The 24,445-nt window shown below is 33.2% G+C and overlaps 2 protein-coding genes across 2 annotated transcripts; one reads left to right on the plus strand and one right to left on the minus strand.

Annotated features, from left to right (window-relative positions):
- Positions 1-754: 754 nt before the first annotated feature.
- Positions 755-2,781, minus strand: LOC105771624 (class V chitinase CHIT5a). Its single transcript, XM_012593052.2, has 2 exons — positions 1,235-2,781; positions 755-948 (listed from the first exon to the last, which is right to left on the minus strand). Exons 1-2 carry the CDS (start codon positions 2,439-2,441, stop codon positions 926-928), a joined length of 1,230 nt encoding a protein of 409 aa, XP_012448506.1. The 5' UTR covers positions 2,442-2,781; the 3' UTR covers positions 755-925.
- A 5,200-nt stretch (positions 2,782-7,981) lies between these two features.
- Positions 7,982-8,964, plus strand: LOC105771541 (zinc finger protein 3). The gene has a single exon (XM_012592987.2). It carries the CDS (start codon positions 8,072-8,074, stop codon positions 8,831-8,833), a length of 762 nt encoding a protein of 253 aa, XP_012448441.1. The 5' UTR covers positions 7,982-8,071; the 3' UTR covers positions 8,834-8,964.
- The last annotated feature ends 15,481 nt before the right edge of the window (positions 8,965-24,445 follow it).

Consider the following 24,445-nt stretch of genomic DNA (forward strand, 5'->3'; position numbering starts at 1 on the left):
TGCAAGCAAATTTGGAATAACATTTCTCAAATTTATTTAAAAGTGATGATGTTTGTATAAAGGAAGAATATTACTTTATAAATTTCATATTGATTAATGCTCGTAATTAATGCACAAAAAGCGTCCCATGGAGATCAATTGATTAAATGAGGCTCATTTAATCCACTTGAGCTAATCCGATTCGTGCAATATGTGGAGAAGTCCATCTACTTGAAACTTTAGTGGCCTAATGAAACATTAAGGAAAACTAGGGTTGCCATGGTAGATATAAAAACTTATCTCAGAATATGTGTAATATTAGAAGATTTGATTTTGTAATCTTAGCGGATTGTGTCATTTCCTTAAGAATCTCAATTATAAATTGGCTTAATCTCGACCGTCGATATAAGGTAAACAATACCGTTGGATTTTGGGAGCTCAACTATAAATAGAGGTCTTCCCTCTCATTTGTATTCATCCCATTGAGTTAAAAGAAAATTATATTTGAGAGCATTTACTCAAATACATTGTCCTATTATACTTTACTTATTCTTGAGTTAAACAATATTATATTTGAGAGCATTTAATCGAACATATTGTGTGCATTGCCTCTCCTGCCTTTTCAATTCTTTCGTTGCTCATTTGCTTTGAGTTGCTTTTGTTATATTTCGGTGCCTTAGAGAATTTTTGTGAGGATTCTCATCTTTCTAGAGTTAACCTAGGCAGATTTGAAACAAAAAAATCGTCTTAAATTCTAGTCTCGTGTGCCGTGAACTTTGAAACAAAGAGAAGATGTTATTTAATGGTGAGAATTATGTCAACAATCAAAAAAGGAAAGAAAAAAAAAACCCAACCCATGATGTTTGCTAATTGTTGAGAATGAATCTTAATTTCATTAAAATGAAAGCAAAAAAAGAAGTAATCTCTGCTCCTCCTCAGCTTCCAACTAGTACTCCCATGCCATTAGAGCTGTTCATTGCCAACAAATAAAATAAAAAAAACATAGTAAAAAGAAGAAGAAAAAAATTAATATTTCATCAAATTAAATTAATTTAGGTTGAATTAAATTCTAAATTTAAAATTTTCGAATCATTTTAGTTTGTGTTTGGATCAATTTTTGGTTTGAGTTGTTTTGAGTTTAAAATTCGAGATTCTTGTTTTTAGTCATAACAATTTCAAATCATTTTAAGTTAAAATTAATTTTCTTTTTTGTAATACTTAAATTAATCTCAAGCTAGAAGGAGAATATTGTCACCTTGTCTCGAGAGAGCCCACTCTTTATCATAACCAACAGCCCAAAAGAAATACCCAGCTAAGCCTTTAACCCTTGCAAACCAGACCTTCCACTTAATGGACTTAACATCATCGTACCCAATCCACGTGTCCCCAACGTAAGAGTAATACGACACCGTTGTCCTATCGTACTTCACCGTAGCATTATTCTCCTTGTTAAAATCCAATATAGCATAATAATCAAACAACCCCGGGTCATCTCCCGGCCCTACGCCGGTTGCCGGTGCTCCTATCCCATTAATATTCGGATCCTGGAGCTTCCATGTATGCCCATATGATGCCAGCCCCATAACCAGTTTTCCCGGCGGCACCCCAGCCCGAATCCAAGACCCGATTCCGTGGCTACTGCTAGCACTAGTATTGGGATCGAAAAGTGCTGAATGCATTCCAGTGAAGTTATCCCATTTCCCATGATAATCGAAGCACATTGGATTCATCCAATCTAAATATTTGGCCATAGCACGAGCCGGATACGATCGAGGCACGCCGTAAGTAGTGAACTCCGATGAGTAATATACGGCAGCAGTCAAAAGCAAACGTGGTTTCCAGCTGGTTTCGGCTTCGTTTTGAAGTGCTTCGCTCCATTCCTCGAACAACAAAGCGAGGTTGGCCATGTCGTCGACGGTTTCAGGAAACTCCCAGTCCAAGTCAATACCGTCGAACTGGTAATTCCGAGCTACTTCGATGGTTGAATTAATGAAAACCGCGCGCGTGCATTTGGTACTCGCCATTCCAGCGAACACATTCGGGTCGTTCCCACCGCCTCCTATGGAGAGTATGGTCTTGACGGGTGGGTTTTTGGCGCTTAACCCGGACATGAATTCGGGTAACTTTTGTTGGTCCAATGAGGTGACGTTAAGTTTGAAAAAGTTGGGTTCGGGTAAGAGAAAGGCGTAGTAAATATGGGTGAAAAATGAAGTGTCAATGGAGGAAACTGGAAAGGATTCAAACGATGGCCAATAAGCAGCTTTGATTCCTCGTGGAGATGGCGAAACTGCTGGCACAGGTGGGTAAGAAGTAGGGCCTGGAGCTGGAGTTGGCACGTAAGATACGGGTAGTGGTGGGAAAATTTCAGGGGCTGGCCCTGGTGAAAAATATGGTTCGGATTTTGTTACAGATATGCAAAACATAGCCAGAAACAAAACACATGTAGACTTGAGGCTAGCCATGATGTAGGATTTCAGGTAAGTAGAAATGAGGGTACTGTGGCAGGGATTTGAAGGATGCAACAACTATGGAAATATCGACATTCTAAGTGGCATTGCTGTTGGCTTTTCGAGGTTTGTGTTTTTAACTGTAAGGTAGAGGTTAAACTAGGTTCATTGGAGGAACAGATAAAGGAGAAACCAGACAAATTTATAAACGACAACAGTAGCCACAGTTGTGCCTGAATCGAAATCTATCAGATACACATAAAAGATAACGCCAGAACCAACACCAGAACGCCACAGTATATGTTTGTTCGTTTTCGATGCAAAGTCTTGTTGAGAAAGACAAAGAAGCTAATGAATTGCCTGTTTGATTCCAGTGGTATATGTTTTTGTACCGATATTGACTTCAGATGTTTGCATTTAGTGACAGAAGAATCGACTTTATGGTCAACTTCAATGTTTTTTAAATTCTACGGGTCTAATTAAAAATTATTAGAAATTAAAAAAACTTAAAAAAATAAAAAATAAAAATCTAATTCAATTTTTTTGGTTCAATTAATCTTTTATTTGGTTCAATCAATCCGTACAATTTCTAAATTAATTGATTCAAAATCTCTTTTCGAATCAATACCTTAACTAATTTTCGATCCAATCGATTTGATCTATCAACGTATATATATATAAAAATTACTACTATTGTTTCTTGTAGCCTAGAGAGGTAGGATATATACCTTCTCCTTCCCATTCATTATATTCCCAGGTTTCATTCCCATGAACCTTTGTTAGGATGGAGTGTTTTAGAGTATTTTTTTAATTGTAATTACAAATATAATCTAAATAATACATTACAATATAGTGTTTACAAGTAGCAATAATATATGAAAACTTAAATTTGAATAATTTTAGAAATAGTTGACAGGAGATTTTTAAACTTAGGCATTCATAGTTATGAAGACTTCTAATTTACCATTAAATAAAGACGAGAGGTGTTTGAAATAACACATTAATTAGCCACTGATGTTTAGACACGAGTTTGAACAGGTAACGAAACAGAAATGAAAACATAGAAAGTAAGAAAAGATTTTGCACATAATCATTTGTTAATGTAGTTCGGAAACAATCTATTCTACGGAATCTCATTTAGTGAATGGTTTCATTCCACAATTGATCCAATCACCTATTGACTGAAACCCAATCTTCCCTTATGCAAAGAAATAATTGCAATCCAAATAATTAGTCTCAACTTGTTACAACCACTAACCCAAAACCTCACTTACAAAGCTTAACAATAGAGTGCGAAAATACAGATAAAAAAAAAAGACAAGAATAACTTTAGCAAATCAACACAACACTCCTTCAAATCATCCTCACATGCGTACCAGCTACCTATTTATAGGCTTAATATGATAGCTTTAGTTGATCAACACAGTTCGAGATAAACACAATTGTATTGTCATAAAAATCTGTATTAATCTTATCCCAATATAAACTATGATTAATCCTTAAAATCAACAGATAAATTTACTAGGATAAGGATGAAATGAAAGCACAAGTCTTATCCACCAAGTTGAGTCAATCACAACTTCCGCAAGACTCCAATTTCTATCATGACTTGAGGCAAAATAAAATACGTCCATGAAACATGTCCTAGAAGTCCATTTGCTTATGGTAATCACATATGAGAAAAGCTCAAGTAAAAACTGTCAACAACTAAAATCACCCAAGTTGTCCCAAAGTCTTGCCTGACCAATCATCGAGTTTTTAATGTTGGACAACCTTGGTGCTAATAGTGTCTATAGGCCAAGTTAGTTTCAAGTTGAGCTTATGTATGGTATTACTATTAGACATAGTTGACTAAGATCAACTTGAAATATGAGCCTCAAGATTTATTAAAAACAATCCATATTAATAAATGGGTAACCAAAGCTTGTTTAGATTTGTTCTTATTATTTTTTATGTTTTAAAAAGTAAATCCGATATTTAAATAGTTTAGTAAAGAACTTGACAATTAAAGTTTAGAATTTAAAAAGGTTAAATTATTGTTTGGGGCTTGAATTTGGTAATTATTTTCACGTTGGGGCTAGAAAAAAAATTTGGTCCAAGTTAGGCTCCAAACTTGGCAATTGCTTTCACACTAGAGCCTAAACTAGGCAAGTGTTCCTACATTGGAGCTTGAACTTTTTTGTCTAAATTAGTCCCTGAACTTGACAATTATTCCCACATTGGGGTCTGGATTTTAAGATTTTTAAGAAAATATCAAGTACTACCTTGGACAAAAAAAAAACTTAAACCCCAATGTAGAAATAATTGTCATGTTCATGGCCTAACTTGGATGAAAAAAAGATCAAACCTTAATACGAGAATAATTACCAATTTTAGCCCAATTTAAAAGTTAAGGGCATTAACAGTACAGAATATAAATGGATTTGGTAATTAACGTTTGGCCCAACACTTGAGAGCTTTTAGTTGACCCAAATTAGTGGATTTGGATCCTATTACCAAACTAATGTGCCGAGTACATTTTCTAAAAAAATATTTATACCCTATTTCAGATCTGCCCCCCAATGAGAAGGGAACCCCACATTCATTCCCACTAGTGCATATTTATATGGAATATATCTCAATAATGGATGCCTATGGGCAATAATTTAGCTTTACTTATATACTACCTACAAGCTTCTTCTTCTTCTTTTTGCACATATAATATGTTTTCAGCTTCACGTACAACAGTTGAAAACATAAAATATATGACCACTTCTCTTTCAAAAGTCTTGTTCTCCACTAAAAACAGCCTGTTATATATGTACACATTCTCTTGTCATAAAGTGAAGAATTTTGCTTCTTTGGTCTCCATTTCACTCTTTAATGGAATTATCAAAATTTTATACACTATACAGTCATTTTTCATAAAAAAAAGTGAATTGTACGTAACTCTTTATGGTTACCCTATTAAAGAAGATTTATAAGTAACTTACATGTGTTCAACGTCTGTTAGATCGAGTGATAAGGAGTTTGATGTTTTTTAGAGTTTAAAGTTTCGATTTAATTTTAAATTTAATTGAGATCAATGTGATTCAACAGCTCACAAAAAAAAAAAACATAGAATTGAGTGAACACAAAGAAGGATCATGTTGTCCTCTTCAAAAGAAGTTTGATTATCTCTTTAGATATTTGATGGGTGGAAGTGATGTTAATTTTATAAGTTGTTGAAAGAAAAAATATGTTAATATGAAAAGCCAGACAGAGAAATCTTAAAAGGAGATCCGGTTGAATTTGATTAGACAACTAATTTGCCTAAAAAATTTCATCATGTGGGCTGTTTTGTATTTACATAAACCAATGAAAGTGAAATACCTAAATCCACTTTCGTGCCCCCAATTTCTCATTTTCTGTCAAAGCTGACCCCTTCTTGTAGGGTTAAGATTGGTTGATGTTTAGTTGGCTAAAATGACATTTGCTTTGTGATAATAATAATAATAGTCTAAGTTTAAAGCTAAGATTATGCTTATCTCAAGGGTTAATCCTTTTAAGATTTGTTCATATTGAACTAATAAATACTATAAGATGGCACTATCATAGCATGAGGGGGCTCCACATCAGCCTTCACCATTTCTTTGTCGGCCATATGTCACTTGACCCCCCACCACCCACACTTAAATTTCTTCCATATACGACAAATGAAGTTTTATTTTTTGACATGTAAGATGAGATGACTCCCTTCGAAATTGGGGAAAATTCTTTGCAATGTTCATATATTTGTCACCCCCTGAGTGGCCTTTGACATTTTATGCCCATTCAAAGAAGTTTGTTTCAAATTCTTCTACTTGCTATAAAAGTTATGGCTTTAGAAGAGTTTAGAATGTGGTCGAAAATGTTTTATACGTGCAAAATTCCAATGAATCCAAAACTCCCCTAATTTGCTACTAAAAGGGGAAACTAACATATGAACCTTTGCATTTGCTTTTGTGAAAACAATGAATTATTGAGAGTAAAAAGTAAATGTTATCATTTTTACTCAAAAAATTTATAAGTTACTTTATGTACACTAAAGTAAAAAATAAATTAATTTTTCCTGTTAAAAATTAGTGTAGCTTATAGAATAACCAGACGATTACATCTAATATATCACGTGTACCTAATGCAAAAGTACATGATAGGAGAACTAGCTTGCTTTTTGCTCTAACATATAGGGACTACTTTGCTATTTTTTAGTAGAAAGGGTAAAATGCAATCTGATTCCTAGTATAATGTTCTCCATGATACTTATAATTGTGCTTTCCACAAATTGGTTATTATGTACATGGGTTGATTAACAAACATCAAAATTTGAGATTCATCAATAATTTTATTTGATGAACGATCTGTAAATATCACTTTTAAATTTTTAAAAAACTGATGGCATGACTCGTTTTCACATATTTAATGGATAGAATATCATTATATAGCTTGCTGATAGATACATGTATCATTAATTCAATCTAGTGGCAACTATGAACAGCTTGGGATTTTAGAATATGTGTGTTTTCAACTCAGTTTTCTTGACTTTATAATAATGAAAAAGACCCTATGATTTCATTGCCACCAAGATATATATAATTTATGTCCTTAAACCAAACCCATATTGCGATGCCCATTCCCCCACCAATGCACCGATTAGTGTCCTATCAAATCATGGCAACAATTTTCTATATGTAACCATCTGTGTTTGTGCGTTTGTTTCGATAACAATAGTAATAAAATATGAAAAAGAGAGAGTGGGGCAAAAACTTCCAAGAAATTAGAAAAAAGAAAAAGGGTAAAGCCCCCACAAAAGGTGAGAGGTGCACGCTCAAAGTAACTGGCATGGGGACATGGTGGCTCTTCTTGATGGAGTTTTAAGTACATAGGATACAAGAGAGAATTGGTGTCGTCTATATTACAAAGAGGTCAGTTTTGTCTCCCCATAATTGGGGCACCCCCTTGACCAATATCAAACCAAGGAAAAAAAAAATTTCCTGCATGAAAGCCTATGGTTTTGCAGGCAGATTTGGTACCTGAAATAATGTGCATCCCTTAGATAACAATGGCTACTAGTCAAAATGGTTATATAAATTAATCCTTCTACATATCAAAAAGTAAATTGATCATTTTTACGGAATAATAAAATAGTTATGTATGATATGTTATGTGTACTTTATATTAACGAATTTAGATCAATTTATAATAATTAACATGGATAAAACTTTTAATAGGAGGATCGGACAAAACTTAAAGACTAATTTTTAATACAAAAATCTTCACGATACTTATTACATTATATCTGTTATGAAATATGGGTAGCAACAAAGTACATGGTTGAGTTCCAATAAAGCTAGCTTTCAACTGAGTGACAAAGAAACCTAAAGGCTAAAACCCCAATTTTTTTTTTTTTTTATGATATAGTCATACTGTAGGATATTAGTGCATCAGGCCTTATTTAATATTCCCATATATTGGAATATTATTATTATTATTATAATACAAAAGCATTTGGTTCCAAAAAAAAAAAAGATTTTATTCTTTTTATCTTTTTTATGCTATCAACAAAACATTTCATCGTCTAGCAACAAAGTTGAGTTTGAGTTTTTAGACCCAAAGAAAAGAAGAAAAGAAATTGTCTTCCCTTTCCTATGGAATATCTAAGGAAAGAACCTAGTCCTTCTGAGAGTTCTTCATGTATCCTTTCAACACCAGATGATCAAGAACAAGAGGCTAAACCCAGTCTCCAACTAGATCTAAATCTAGCTACAAGTGATTGTGATCGTGTGTTCAATCAAGAAGAGCTTAATCTTATCGATTCCTTGAAGAACAGTACTGGTTCATCCGACAGTACTACCACACAACCAACCGACGGGGAGCAAAGAGTTTTCTCCTGCAACTATTGTCAAAGAAAATTCTACAGTTCACAAGCTCTTGGTGGGCACCAAAATGCACACAAACGAGAGAGGACTTTAGCTAAAAGAGGTCAAAGGATGGGAGCTCATATAGCAGCTTTTGGGCATCCTTATTTTCATCACCATCATCATCATAATCACTATTCTAGCTTGGCTTCTCTTCCCTTAAACGGTGCATATAATAGATCTCTGGGAATACAGGTACATTCCATGATCCATAAACCTTCTCATGTTTCTTCATCGACTGGTTTTTATGGACGTCATAGTTGGTCAAGACCTCCTATTGAACAACAACCGGCAATCGGAAAGTTATCAATGGAGAATCCCCATACAACAAATATTGTAAGTCCGGCCGGTAAGTTCAACGTAATGAGGACGATGATGGGTGGTTCTCAAGCTGATGAAGTGATTGGTAATTGTTGGCGGTCAAGTGGTACCAGTCTGAATGTTAACCAGGAAGATCAGATACATAAGGTTGACCTATCTCTCAAGCTCTAATTCAGTTTTATTTTCAATTAAGAACATATAATATATATTTTCTGATCAAGATTTTGTTTACTCTTTAATTTGATTGCAAGTAATTGTTATGTATATTTTGATGATGATAGAAAAGCTTTTGAGTTTACACATACGAATCACTTAATTTGATATTTATAAGTACAAGAATGAGATTACATTTTATTCTCCATTTTTAAAAATAAATAAATTAATTTTTATACATTTTCTCGGACATATTTCTCGAAATTGGTATCATCAAACACATCATGATGGGTTTTCAGAGAAGGGGAAATTAAATTAAAATATGTGAAAATGAGTATTGGTTATTGGTGGATGAATTGTGGATTTAGATGAAGACTTTGGATACCTAAATATATGAAATATAAAATAATGTAGCATAAGTGATGTGTGAGTGATGGAGGTAACCTAGTTTTACTGACACAGGCGGGTATGATTTGTCTGAGTGTGCACCGTACACTGTGTCACTTTCGCTAATTGATCCCTCAATCTAAGCAAGATCTGGTTTTATATTATTAAATTTAATTAAAATCCCGTAAAACCAATTTGCTTGCATCACCCTTTAACTTTTAACTTACATGTGTTTCTATTTAATTCTTTCTTGCCACAGCAGTCCTTCTCCTTTTTCAATTCTTTAATTCAGACTTATTATACAAAGTATTCAACTTTTATTGGGCTAATCTTCCTAAAACCTTGGAAGAAACTGGGCCCATTTTTAACTTGAATCCTTCCATGAAAGACCTTAGCCCATTGCTTCATTCATATCTACTCATAAACCTCTTTAAAACTCATTACATAGTTAAGTACGATTTGACCTACGTTTATGTTGTAAAAGAAGGGACTGTATTTTCACATTATCCTTATCTCTTTCCAATAGAAGAATGACAAATTAGATCTTTCTTCTTAATTTTCCTATTATATCAACTTTGATAGAGAAACAAGAAAGAGATTACAATGCATGTAGTCCTTTTAACATTTGAACCATTCTTACAAAAGATGTAGTCCTTGTAGAATTGTTTGCAAGAAGAGTTTGTAGGTTCATTCTTACAAAAGTTATGGCTCTTAACATTTGCTAGATGGGTTTGTAGCTCTCAAAATATTACTAATTTTGTCTTTTTTTATATATCATACAATTAAACCAAACAATTCAACCATATTATGTATATATAATTTTGTGTTAATCTCATATTAAACTATATATTCTCTCCGTCATGAATTCCCAACATGTTAGTTAATATCTATCTATATTATACTTAAAATCTCTAAATGAAATAGTATTATAAGTCAATCGACACTAATTTAATTGAAAAATGATCTTAAAAGTAAAAGTTATTATAAAAATAATAATTATTTGTCAAAATAACATGAATCCCAAATTATTTACTACAACATTATCTTTTTAACGAATTTTTATATTTTTGGGGATAATAGCATATTTGCCCCTTATACTTTAGCAAAATTTTCAATGTGGTACCTAAAGTTTCTAAATGTCTAATATGCCCTTGTACTTTACTTCCTCTTCCAAAAAGGTATTTGGGTCTAATGGCGTTAAAGTGTGATGTAGTAGTACACATGGACCACTAAAATATTAACATGTGACAATTTTTTGTAGGAAAAATGTCAACCACTTCAAACTTAAAGGCGTGATAATAATTTTACCATTTTCTTTTTGAAGACAAAAAAATACTAACATTTTTTGGAAAATGACACATGGCTTAATCTTCCATGATATCCACTAAACTAACTAATAAATTAACTAAGGCAAGTGCATCTATCAATTAATAGTATAGCTATGGTGAGCACATATATCGTTCCTTTGAGAACTACAAATTATTAGTAATTATCACCTTTCTATTGTTTAACCTAATAATTCAATGGCTTAATTAATATTAGATTAAACTATCTAAATTAACTTGAAAATCTTGATGGAAAATCACTTGAAAATTGACTTCAATGGTGTTCTTTAGGTATTTTCGTGCTATCCTTTGACAACTGCTTTCCTCCTCTTTTATGTTCTTATTTATACCTTCTTAAAGTGCCAAAAAAACCTAGAAATTGTCACTTCCAGTTGTTAGCGCACATGGTTCCTGAAATCCACACGCCCGTGTGGGTCACATGGTCGTGTGGTTTGCTTGTGTGAAACTTTGCTGCATGTGTTCAACTTCTAAACTACTTCAATATTCTAATTTCCACCTGTTTTTCACTCCTATTGCTCTCAAGTGTTCTATTAAGCATCAAAACATGAATATAAAGGATTAGGAGTATATAATTCACAATTAATGTGACATAATCACCCAAAAATGCACTAAGAATGAGGCTAAAATATGTTACTTTTGACACTTATCAAATATCTCCACACTTAAGCATTTGTTTGTCCTCAAGTAAAGTTCTCAACTCAAATTCAAATTAACTTTCCTTCACATATTATTTACACTAATCATGTCTTAAGATAATTAATAAATTAACATGCATTAAAGATTTAAACTAAAATGACAATAAAGAACATAAGCAATCCAAGCAAAAATTTTAATGCATAAAACATAGGAGTCTCCCCTACCTTAATAATTAGTTGAAATATAAACTCAACAAGGTTTAACATCCTCACTAAAATTCACTCAAAGCACTCAAAGTGTTTAAAGGTTAATTACTATGCACTCAATAGTCAAACGGGGAAAGTTATTACCATAAACTTACTTAATAATCAAATCTCCACCACTACAAATATGAGATTAAACAAAGATCAAAAGGTCTTTACAAGGGTTGTAATGGGGTTTAGATTAAGGGTATGTAAGGGTATACAAGATGATTACAGTCGAGAGTTGAATTGATGAGTTATCAAACCAAAAGAATAATATGCTGAATTACAAACAATTGACATGAATAATAAACAAACAATTGAAGTGATCCTTTATACAAGATATAGTAGTGACGATTTAAGCTCAACAAACAAGACAATGGAGCTATAACATAAAGAGTGATCTCAAAATTGAACAAGATAGCCCAAAGTTTTTTTTTAAGAAAAATTCAACAATATTAATGATCGAACATGGTTAGGCAACTTATCAAAATCTAATCTTGACTAAAGGAAATCAATAAAAAGGCAATTCAAAGGTTAATGAGGTTTTAAGGGTTAAAATGAGTAGGTGATATATTAACAAAAAGGGATTAGGCTCAAAGGAGTTACTAGTGGGCAATAAAACGAGTATGATATTTAAAGGCTATAAGTGGGTCAAATCCTAAATGTCTCTATCATCTCAATATATCAAATCATTAATGCGGTATTGACATGATAACAAAAGTAAGTTCTAAAATAACAAACCTAGTTAACACACTCTAAACCAAAAAAATTAACATGAGCATAAAAGGATGGATGCTCTAAAGGCTTAAAAGCTTTACAAAATATGGTTTTGATGTCAAAACTTGTAAAGTTATAATTCAAGACAAGTATTAAGTTCAAGGAGAAAACCTAAAATAATCATCATGCTTGACTCTCTCATGCGTTAAAGTATAAATAAAAAATACATAAAAATCTACAAATTATTACAAAGTAGAATTAATAAAAACTCTAAATTTAGAAAATATAACTTTCATGCAAAAATTAAGAAATTTACTTTAAAACATGCAAAAATTCAATGACTAAGTCGAATGGAAGTATAAAATTCTCCCCACACTTAAGATGTATATTGCCCTAAATATATGAACAAAGATAATCACAATAAACAAAATAAAATAATACAATGAGGAAAGAACTGAAACTGCCCTGAATTGGGATTAATGGATGGAGAGTGTGAAATCTTGAAGCATCAGAGATCCGAAGTTAAGTAAAGTTATCCTTGCAACAATCAAAAGAAAACAAAATAAAAAGAAAAACAAAAAAGGATCTAGTGAATGAAAGAAATGGTCAGTAGTATCTACATGGCCGTGTCGTTGGCCTGTATGAATCACATGGTCGTGTCTTTAGCTCGTGTGCCTTTCTCTAAGATAAAATTATGTTCTAGTATTCACACGACCGTGTCTTCAACCCGTGTGGTTCACATGGTCATGTATTCAGCCTGTGTGCCTTTCAAGAACCGTGTGGTTCAAAGTAATATCACCTCCCATTATTCACACGGATCAGCCCATGTGGTTTAAGTAACCTCGTTTTTTTAAACAAATAACTAAAATGAAAAAAAATCAACATAAAATTTAAATATGCAACACATGCAATAAATAAAATAAAATACAAAAAGATAAACGCTCGGGCTCGACTTCCCTATGGAAAACATGATCAATTGAGATCTTGGAGTTGGAACTCCTTTTTCCCATTATCAATATCACTACCAAGATAGAGTTTGAGACGATGACTATTTACCTTAAATGTGTCATATTTAGGATGTGTTACCTTAACTTGTCCAGATGGAAGCTGTCGAAACTATTTTTAAATTTTAAAAAAAAATGGGGATCGACTTTAAAAAAATAAAATAGGAATCGCCACCGACCTTTATTGAAGGTGTGATCGGATCACCTTGAAAACGATTTTAGGTCTACGAATTTTGAGAAAAGAGGTTCAAGAGTCGGTTATGTACGAGGAAGAGTTAGCACCCTCGTAACGCCCAAAATTTGTACCGAATTGATTGTTTAATGTCTTAGTGTCGAGAATTTGGAAAGATTTTAAAATAAAATCCTTGGAAAAGAAAATTTGAATAAAATAAATTGGATGATGAGACTCACTTATTTCAAAGAAATAAATTGACACACTCAGTAAGTTAGAGTGCAACATTTTAAATCCTCTAAATTAAATTTATCTTTTGACTTTTAAAATCTATGCATTTGAGAAGGATATCCGATTATTTGGGTCAAATGAAAAAATCAAAACCCAGTAAGTTAGGGTTTGATTTCACAAAATTCCTAAATATCGAATATTTCCTTTATTTTCATTTGTTAGAAATCCTCGTCTCGAGAAAACAACATGTCATATCCAATGCGTTAGGACACAACATATTGAATTCTCGAGAATGAGCTTTTTATTTGTGTGTTAATTAAAAAAAGATATTTGGTTTCTTAGATCCCGAGGAAGATTAAAATCCAGTGAGTTAGGACACAATCTTTTCGAGAATCACAAATTCCGAGTGTTGCGTTGTTTTTAAGGCTTTTTGAATAAAAGTGTTTTTGATATTTAAATAATAAACGTAACCTTTTTAAGCAGATATAATGCAATAAAACATTAATATACAATGTGAATCGATAATTCGTAAATTTAAATATACACCAATGAATACAAACAATCAATAGATAAATACAAATAAACAACATAACAATAGCCTTAATTAACACTACACCAAAATAGGCTTTTAGCGGCGTCTTTAGCAGCGTTTTAATAACAAACGCCGCTAAAGATCGATCATTAGCGGCGCTGAATAGAAAACGCCGCTGAAAATAAGAATTAGCGGTTTTGACAAAGCGCCGCAAAAAATAAGCCCAACGACGCCGTTTTTTGAGCTTTCGGGGGGTTTAGCGGCGTTTTTAGTAAAGCGCCGCTAATGCTGAGGGCTTTAGCGACGTTTTTGATCAAGCGCCGCAAAAAACTAAGCCCAACGACGCCGTTTTCTGAGCTTTCGGGGGGTTTAGCGGCATTTTCAATAACGCGCTGCTAATGCTGGGGATTTAGCGGTGTTTTTGGTTAAGCGCCGCAAAAAACTAAGCCTAACGATGCCGTTTTCTGAGCTTCCGGGGGGTTTAGCGGCGTTTTCAATAATGCGCCGCTAATGCTAGGGCTTTAGCGGCGGTTTTATGAAAGCGCCGCAAAAAAAAATTGAACCCAACGACACCGTTTTCTTAGCTTTCAGGGGTTTAGCGGCGTTTTTAGTAAAGCGTCGCTAATGCTGTGGTTTTAGCGGCGTTTTGGATAAAGCGCCGCAAAAAAGCTAAGCCCAACGACGTCATTTTCTGAGCTTTCGGGGGGTTTAGTGGCGTTTTCAATAATGTGCCGCTAATGCTAAGGCATAAAAGCGCCGCAAATAAAATTAAACCCAACGACACCGTTTTCTTAGCTTTTAGGGGGTTTAGCGGCGTTTTTAATAAAGCGCCGCTAATGCTCAGGGATTTAAATTTATTTAAAATATTTTTATAGTTTTCTGGATACATTACTGATTTTTTTAGTTTATATATTAAATAATTTCTTATATAATCGTAAAAGAGGTAGTATTAATTTAAAAATATTGAATTAATTATCATTATAGTATATGGTTTAGAGTTTAATGAGTAGGTCGGGGTATGGATTTAAGGTTTGGGAATTAAGGTTTAGGGTTTTGTGGTTTAAGGGTTAGGTGTTATGATTTAGGGGTTAGGGGGATTTAGGGTTTATGCTTTAAGGGGTTATGGGGATATATTTAGGGTTTGGTTTTTGCAGTTTAGGGTTTAAGGGTTATGCTTTAAGGTTTATGGTTTAAGATTTAAGAGTTACAATTTAAGGTTTATGGATTATGGGTTTAGTGATTATGTTTTACAGTTTAGGGTTTAAGTGCTGGGGTTTAAAGTTTAGGGGTAATTGGGATTAGTGTTTAGGGTGTATAATTTTGGGGTTTAGTGTTTGGGGGTTTTGATTAATTAGTGTTTTTTAATGAAGCGTTTTTCACCCTTACTAATTGTAGGGTTCTTACAATGTCATATGTTCGTGCTCTTGTTTAAAGACAGGCGGAGACACGAATACTAGTTGAACTAAAATCAAGATCAGTCAAGGGAATAGAATTATATATATATCGATCCTTTCTATTAACCAATATTCACGAACTTCTGTTTCAGATTGTTTTGATCCTTCTAATTTTTTCGATTCTATCGTAACATCATAAGCTTTGCCTTCTTAATTTAATACAAAAAATTACATAATATTCTTCAGCAGGAAGACATATATCTAGCTCGAGTTTTGATATTATTTAAAATTATTTTCATGTACACAATTATAATTAAAATTTTACATATTAAATATATAGCGTGGAATGAACAAATTTAATTTAAATTTATTTAAGAAATAATTAAACCTTTCAAATATAGAAACAAATTTCATACTAAAGGAATTATGTTTTCATAAAAACGGTGCCGTTCAATAGGTTTATTTAGTGGCGTTTTTTGGGAAACGCAGCAATATGTGGACCTATAGCGGCACAATACAGAAAACACCGCAAAAAAATAAGATATTTTAATGAAAACGGCACCGTGTTTATCAAAACGGCTGTGTTTTGTGTGTTTTCAGCGGCATTTTTAGTTAAACGCCGCAAACATTTATTGCAGAGAGTAAAACGCCATCGTTTTGCTCTCCTAAATTTTGTCCCTTGTTCTAATTCTATTTTTATCTAAACGGCGCCGTGTTAATGGCTTCATTAGTGGCGTTTTTGGTGAAACGCCGTAAATGTGCAGGATTTAGAGGCGCAATGTCAAAAACGCCGCAATTCCTTGTGTTGTATTAATGCAAACGTCATTTTCTATTAACCCAAACGCAGCCGTTTTGGAGGTTCTCTAGTGGCGTTTTGGATTAAACGCCGCAATAGGTAGGAATTTAGCGGCGTTGCTAATAAACGCCGCAATAGTTTATTTCTATTACTAAAACATCGTCATTTTTTTGTCCTCTGTTTTGCCCTTACCCTGAATCTGTTTTCAGCAAAACGGCGCCGTGTTGATAGCTTCTTTAGTGGTGTTTTTGGTGAAACATCGTAAATGTGCAGGATTTAGAGACGTAATGTCAAAAACGCTGCAATTCCTTGTGTTGTATTAATGCAAACGTTACCGTTTTTGTGGGTTTTTAGTGGAGTTTGTTTTTAAACGCCGCAATTGCCATGGATTTAGCGGCGCGTCTAGTTAAACGCCACAAGGGTTTATTTGATTTAGCAAAACGTCGTCGTTTTGCTCCCCTCCGTTTTCCTCTTACTCTGATTTTTATTTCCCCCTTCTTCCCCAGCAGACTTTCGACATTCATTTCCCCAGCAGCCCTAATTAGTTCCCCAAACTTTAAGATTTTTAGAGAATTCCCCCTGAAATCCCTAAGTTCACCCGAAAATCAATTTCAACGAGTTTCGAAATCGGACCTTGAAATCGCCGACTTAGAGGTTTGTTCTCTCTTGACAGTAGTTCAAGGGTTTTCATTTTTCACATATTTCAGCATTTTCATCTATATTTATTCGTGTAATGCAGTAGTTTTCAGATATTTCAGTTTTCACATAATTCTTTTTTTTCGTAGAGTTTAATTTTTAAACATAAATTTCAGTTTTTATTCTACCCAACCGACTGATGAGGGTCGTCGTATTTAGTTGAGAAATAGCCACTGAAGTGACAAGTAGCCATTGAAATAAGAAAATTCAAATTAGGGTTAAGAAAGTAAGAACATTTTTAGGTATTAATACGGTAAATTCAAATTAGGGTTAAGAAAGTAAGAACATTTTTAGGTAATAATTTTGCATAACCTTAACCATTTCGATCAGACAGTGAAAATGGTTTTAAGAGAAGAATTCTTCTCTGTAAACTTAGTACGTTACTACCTTGTTTAATCATTTATTTCTTTTCTGTCGAAAATAGCTCAAGATGAGGGGTAGGTTATTGATGTTGAGATTCATTCTCAAAACCTATTGATTCACATCTATTAATGTTTGCTATGGCAGGGCTACTATACATACTATTACAAAAATCCAATAGTGGCAAGGAACGGAACATTACAGCACTGTTCAAAATTTGTAAGTTCAAATTACATTCTGAGCAAAGTAATATTTGTAAGTTCAAATTACATTCTGAGCAAAGTAATATTTTTGGTATAAATCTTCTTTGAGCCTCTTTATTAGGCTGAACTTTGAGATTCAATCTTTTTTTTTGATTCTTTTGCTTTTATTGTCTAGATTAATGATAACATTTGTTGTTGAAGTAACTTCTTTATACTGTGCATAAGTTACATTATTAGTCACTGCACATATTTAGTTCTTGTATTTGATCAAGTTTAGTTCTTGTATTTTTAGAATATTAAAACTGTAATATAGTGGTCAGTAAATCTATAAACTAAAAAGGTCTGACTTTTTGTGAATATTACATGGAAATAGCAAGATGATTTTTGAAAAATGTTTCTTTTGGGGCTCTGGTTTTGTATACATGTAATTGGTTTTGGTTGTTTTCCTTTAGCTTATGTTTCATTTTACTTATTTTACAATTGCCATGTACTTTTCTGACTTATGTTTTTTGTTATCATCCATCAACGATTGCTATATATGTTCAGCAAAATAGAAGCAATTTAATAAATTGTCTTGGGAATTGGATTAAAATTTTTATTTTAAAATTATTCAAATTTGAACTATACGTTACATTCAATAACAAATTAATCCACTTTCTTTTCACATTTCACTTTCATTGATATCAAATATGGTTAATTGTTGTATACATATTATTCCATATAGCAAGTAAATTATTTCGAAAATGAAGGTTATTTATGTCTAAATAATATAAACATTTGGTTAAAAGCACGTATAGTTTGCAAATATTTATATGTTTTCCTCCAAAACAATTTTTTTCCTTTAGTTGCTATTTTAATCACGAAATTTAGTTTGTTTTGTTTTCTTTTATTTAATTTGAATCATGGAAAAAAATTCAAACTTTTAATTTATTTTTAAGTTTAATTTTAGATAACTTACAAAATTTAGTATATAACTTACATAACTTACATAAATTACATAAATTAAATAACTTACATAACTTACATAAATTAAATAACTTACATAACTTACATATAGTGCGTTCCTCATCAACGGATTCAGATTTCATACAAAATATCGCGAGAGGTTGAGGAGAACGCAAAATTGTGGAATAGTTGTTAATTCGCAATTACAAGTTATGCTAGTGCTAGGGACAATAATCTGTCGAGGAAATGTGGAATATTTGGACATCTTCTCGACATAATTGAGTTGGATTACTACGGCAAATGGAAAGTTGTCTTATTTCGAGGTGATTGGGTGATGTTAATACATTTCGTGGAATCAAGCAAGATCAATTTGGTTTTACAATGGTGAACTTTGACCAATTGATTCACAGGACAACAAGCGATAGATGAGCCAGTATGTATTCTCAAGTCAAGTCAAACAAGTTTTTACTCAAAAGATCCAAGCGATGAGGGTTGGTACGTTGTACCGTAACATCCCTAGAGACTTGTTTGACATGGGCGGTGGAAGTAGAGATAACATCGACGACGGATCGAAACTTTGCCATTTCCAGAACAAAACTTAAACGATAATATCCCTGGTACTAGTGCACAATTTCAATGGGTTCGTCAGGATACGAATGAAGATATTTACGAATAATGATGTAGTAAGATTTTACGATTGTTTAATTAAATGTAACTTAAATTAGTATTAAATCTTGGTCTTATTATATATTTCAACTATTTTATATGTGTTGTTATTGTTGTAATTAGTTATTAAGTTTAATTACATTTTATGTGTATTGCAGATAAAATGCCTAGAAGAAAAATTATAAGGGAAAGCATTGTTCAAAATGATCCAAACTCGACAGGCACAAATAGTACTGAACAACAGACAGCAATTGGATCTTCGAATGTTCCGATTACACCTGAGGATCCTACGGAAGTTCAAAGTAACTTACATTAATTACATGCGTGTTGACTTATAATTGATTTATTTTTCAAATTCTTATATTATAATATACCATTTGTAGCTGAAAATGGTGGGACACGCAGAGGTCGAAGACGTACGCTACTTAGAGAGATATACGAGTTAGATCCAATCGAGCGTGTCAAGGTATGCAGAAACAGTTTTGGTTAGCCTGTTGGATCAGAAGCTCGACTTTTAGCAGGATACATGAGCATTTTAGCACGAAATGCGAATATGTTGCCTATCAACTACGAGTCATGGCGTTAAATGCCTGATAGCAACAAAAACCAAGCCCTCGATAATATTAAGGTAACAAAATGTTAATGTCATCTGTAATGCTTGGGAAATAGTTTCATTTATATTTACTTTATTAACTTGTGTTTTTTGTAGGCGAGGTTTGCTTTAGAGGTCCCGAATGCTTATGTAAAGAAGGCATTGGGAAAAATATAGAGAGAAAATAAAAGTACTTTGAAGAAAAATTATTATAAGACAAAAACAACCCTCGATGAGAAATTACAAAATGTCCCGCCGGGTATGTTGAGGTACCAATGGGAAGATGCGGTTAGATTTTGGCATTCTCAAAAAGGCGAGGTACGACGTACTTCCAAACTATTGTAATTATTTTGGTTTATAGTATTTACTATTTACATACTAAAATTTTATAACGAGGATCGTGAACGAGTTGGAAAAAGCGGTAAGTGACAACAAAAATTCACTCACACAGTAAGATCGAGAAGTTTTGCATGTGTAGCTGAGACAGAGGTATTTTTAATTTTTTAATATTCTCAAATATGTATAACTTTCTATTAAATAATATTTTTACTACTATATTGTAGGAACGGTCGTCCGGTCAAAAAGTTGGACGCCTTCAACTTTTTGAAATTACACATAAGAAGAAAGATGGATCTGCTATGACTCCTGAAGCTGGTGAAATTATGGTACGTTTACTTAATACGATTTGACTTGTTAATGGTTTAATTCATTGCTTGTAATGCGACTATTGTTATATTGCATTTGTTTTTTTTAATATATATTGCGTTCCTAACTATGTGATTTATTTATTAGGAAAAACTAAAGGAAAAAAAGACGGAGTACGAAGCGATTGCTTCTAGTGATAGTTCTGTTCATCTTGAAGACATTGATAACCGAATTATTACTGAAGTTTTGGGTCATGAAAAGTATGGTCGAGTTCGATTTCAAGGAACTTTTATCAGCCCAACCCAATATTTTGGATCCAGCTCGCACCAATATATGGCTTTGGGGAGTCAATCTCAAGCTGAAGTTCAGAGGTTAAAAGACCAGATGGCTCAGATGCAAGCGACCACATTTGAGGTTCAAAGGAAATATGAAGAACTTTAGCAACAACTTAAAGCAGAGGCGGCAGTGAGGGAAGCAGAGGCTACAGCGAGAGAAGCGAGAGGCAGAATGAGAGAAGCGGCGATAGAAGCGAGAGGTTCAAAAGAAATATGAAGAACTACACCACGACTTCAAAAGATTCGGCATCGAGAAGCAGAGAGAGCAAAAAGTACGACGAACTTCAATAGCAGCTTCAGATTATGATGAAGATGTTTCAGCAGTCGCAACTTCCGCCGTCATAATGTATATTGCAGAAATCTTTTTATTATTTTAACTTTTAACGTTTTTGTAAAAAAAAAGTATGAATTCACTTTTATTTATATCAATTAATATTATTTTAGCCATTTAATTTGAAATATTATATAAATTTATTGTTTTTGGTTAGGTTAGATTTGGTTGCTTTTGATTTGTTGTTGCAGGAGGGCTGAAAAAAATAGAAAATTTTATTTTAAAAAAATCCCAAAATTAGTGGCGTTTTTTAAAAAAGCGCCGCTAAAAGTCATATCAAATAGTGTTGTTTGTGAAATAAGCGCTGCTAAAGAACACTACTGTTAGCGGCGTTTTTGAACAAGCGCCGCTATAGAACATTACTTTTAGCGGCGTTTTCTTCCAAAGCGCCGCTAAAGAACATGATCTTTAGCGGCGTTTTTTCCTAAGCGTCGCTAAAGAACATGATCTTTAGCGGTGTTTTTTCATAAGTGCCGCTAAAGAACATGATCTTTAGCGGCGTTCTTTTCTGTAAGCGCCGCAAAAGTTAGCGACGTTGTCGTTAGCGGCATTTTTTGTGGCGCTTCTTCAAGCGCCGCAAATGGCTTTAGTGGCGTTAAAAAGCGCCGCTAAGGGCCTAAAAAAACGCCGCTAAAAACCTGTTCTGCTGTAGTAAATACATTAAATCATATACATATATTAACATTCAAAATACATTATAAAAAAATCAACATTAAATCATTCAAAATACATTATAAAAAATCAACATTAAATCAATCATTCAAATATACAAAAAAAATAATACATGTGGAAGGAAAATTTTAATAATAATATAAATGACAATATATACATAATAATATACAAAAGTTGAAATAAGCAAAATATATTAAAGTAGATTTTTGTTTTTTCTTTTAAAAAAATATGTATGTATAAATAAATAAAAGATATAATATAAAATCAATAATATGTTATATACATGTATATAATCAAAATGGTTTAATATAGATTGTATATATGTATAAAATAATATCGTATATAAATGTTAACACCTAGAATAATGTTATATAACAATGTATATACATAAAAATATGTAGATAAATATATAAACGAATATAAATAATAATACTACTAATAATGATGATAACCAGGATAATAAAATAATTTAATAATAAAAAAGGCAAAAAGGGGACTAAATCGAAAGTAAAACCAAATTTAAAGGAAAAAAAAGCAATTCGAAATGTCCAAAGGTTGTATTAAAACACGCGCGTAATATTAGGGACCAAAAAAGGAAATAATCGCTTGCCCAAAATGCAGCGCTTTAATGTGGATTAAAATGAAACAAAAATAAAATGAGAGATTAAATTTAAAAAGAGATAAAAGGATTGGATTGAAGTGCGCTTGACAAGTGGAGGGATTGTGCGAGTAAATAGACCGTCAAACAAAATGCGCGGATCCTTCCCTCGGGTCGGGTCACCACGCGGATGCTAGCGTCATACGACACCGTTTTGAAACCATCAGATTGGTATCAAACGGTGACGTTTCTTTCACTGCTTTTAGACCAAACCCTAAAGCATTAGCCCCCATTTCATTCTTAAAAAAAACCTAAAGAGAAACAACCGATCTCTGCGCCGTTCTATCGACTCGTCGTCCAGGAGCCCTCGAACCTCGCTTCAACTCCGATGACTGCGAAGAGAGCAGGAACTCGGCTACCAGGTATGTTTACACTCCCTAAATCTCTTTCTTTTATTCCTTTTCTACTCAAATAAAGAACCAAATACTCATAGGAACAAAGAACTGAAAGAAAAAAAAAAGGAAAAGAAAACTAGATGCAAAGGAAACTTTCGATCACCTTTCGAACTTTTTTCTTTCGATTTCTCTGAATATTTTTTTGTATACAATATGCATGTGTTTTTTTGTATCCACCCCCCACTTACAAAGGCCTTTTTGCCTTTTGTTTTATAGGCCGAAAATCTAAAACAAAAATAAAATAAAAAAGAATACAATTTTCTCCTTTTCTTTGCTGCGTTTTTCGTTTACGTTTGCTGCAGGTACGGCCGTACGGTGTCAGGGACGTGGCCAGCCTGGAGAAGGCGCACGTGGACCTAGCGCGGAGGCGCAGCACGCGCGAGGATCTGACTCTGCTGCTTTGTTCGTCTTTTGTTTGTTGTAGGAATGGTCGTACGATGACGTGGCACGGCGCAGCGCGTGGAGGCGTGGGGAGAAGGAGGCGGCTGAAGATCTCAGAAACCCTAGGGTTTCTGTTTGTGATTCTTTTTGTTTTGGGCTTCAATGTAATTGGGCCGAGGTATTTGGGCCATTGTAATTGGGTTTGTATAACTGGACATTTGGACTTTAATTATATATATTTTTTATTTGGGTTTTAATATCTGTATTGGGCCGGGCAAATTTGGGCCATTACAGAAACACGTATTTTACCAAAAATGGTCCTGACCATCTTGACTTAAGCTTTCCATGGAACATTTGTAGTCCTGAATTGTATAGCAGCACTCTATCTCTAGCTATGAATTGCTTTGTCTTCTTTAAATAAGCATCATGGTGTCGCTTCGTTTCTTCCTTGTACATTCTTGAGTTTTCATAAGCATTTGCTCGCCATTTATCTAGTTGCAACATTCTCTTTTCACCTGTCTTCTGAAATCTTTCACCTTGAGCAAGACACAGTTTCGACGTGCCTTTGTGAGCAATTTCCTGTAAAAAAATGTTGAACTGCATGATCAATAGAATCAATAGAATAACAAGTATCATCTTGCTCATTAGAAGCTCGCATAACATCATGTGTTTGAAGAGTAACCTCTTCATCACCTACCCTTAGCACAAGTTTATCATTACCAATATCAATAACAGCTCCAGCAGTGACTAAAAAAGGTTGGCCTAAAATCAAAGGTACCTCAGCATCCTCATCCATGTATCACAAAGTCAACAGGGAATATAAATTTATCTACTTTAACAAGCATATCCTAAATAATGCCCCTATGATACTTAATTGATTTGTTAGCTAGTTGAATACTCATCCTAGTAAGTTTTGGTTCCCCTACACCAAGTACGTAGGCCATATTGGATATTTAAAAACTTTAGGTACCAAATTGAGAATTTTGCTAAAGTACATATTGGGGCACATTTGAGATTTTGAGGTGACAAAGAATCTCTATTTTGTCAAGCTCGTGACATATTAGGATCACAAATAGCCACAAATAATGACCATTTTAAGCTAAAAATTATCTCGAGATTCTCAAATTGCCATGAATAATGACAATTTAGTGTTAAATTTATTAAAATTGTTATTTTATATTAATTTGGTAAACAATTCTAAACTAAATAATTTATTTTTAAAATATTTACAAAAATAAATTATATTATTATAAAAGTTTTTTATATATAAAATCAATAAAAATTTATACAA

Source organism: Gossypium raimondii, chromosome 13, assembly GCF_025698545.1.
Source record: "Gossypium raimondii isolate GPD5lz chromosome 13, ASM2569854v1, whole genome shotgun sequence".
NCBI classification, from domain to species: Eukaryota; Viridiplantae; Streptophyta; class Magnoliopsida; order Malvales; family Malvaceae; genus Gossypium; species Gossypium raimondii.

Coding starts and splice junctions, on each gene's coding strand:
- LOC105771624 (XM_012593052.2), bottom strand. CDS start 2,441: ATGGCTAGCCTCAAGTCTACATGTGTTTTGTTTCTGGCTATGTTTTGC. Junction 949..1,234: donor GTGGGCTCTCTCGAGACAAG/GTGACAATATTC, acceptor GGCAATGAACAG/CTCTAATGGCATGGGAGTAC.
- LOC105771541 (XM_012592987.2), top strand. CDS start 8,072: ATGGAATATCTAAGGAAAGAACCTAGTCCTTCTGAGAGTTCTTCATGT.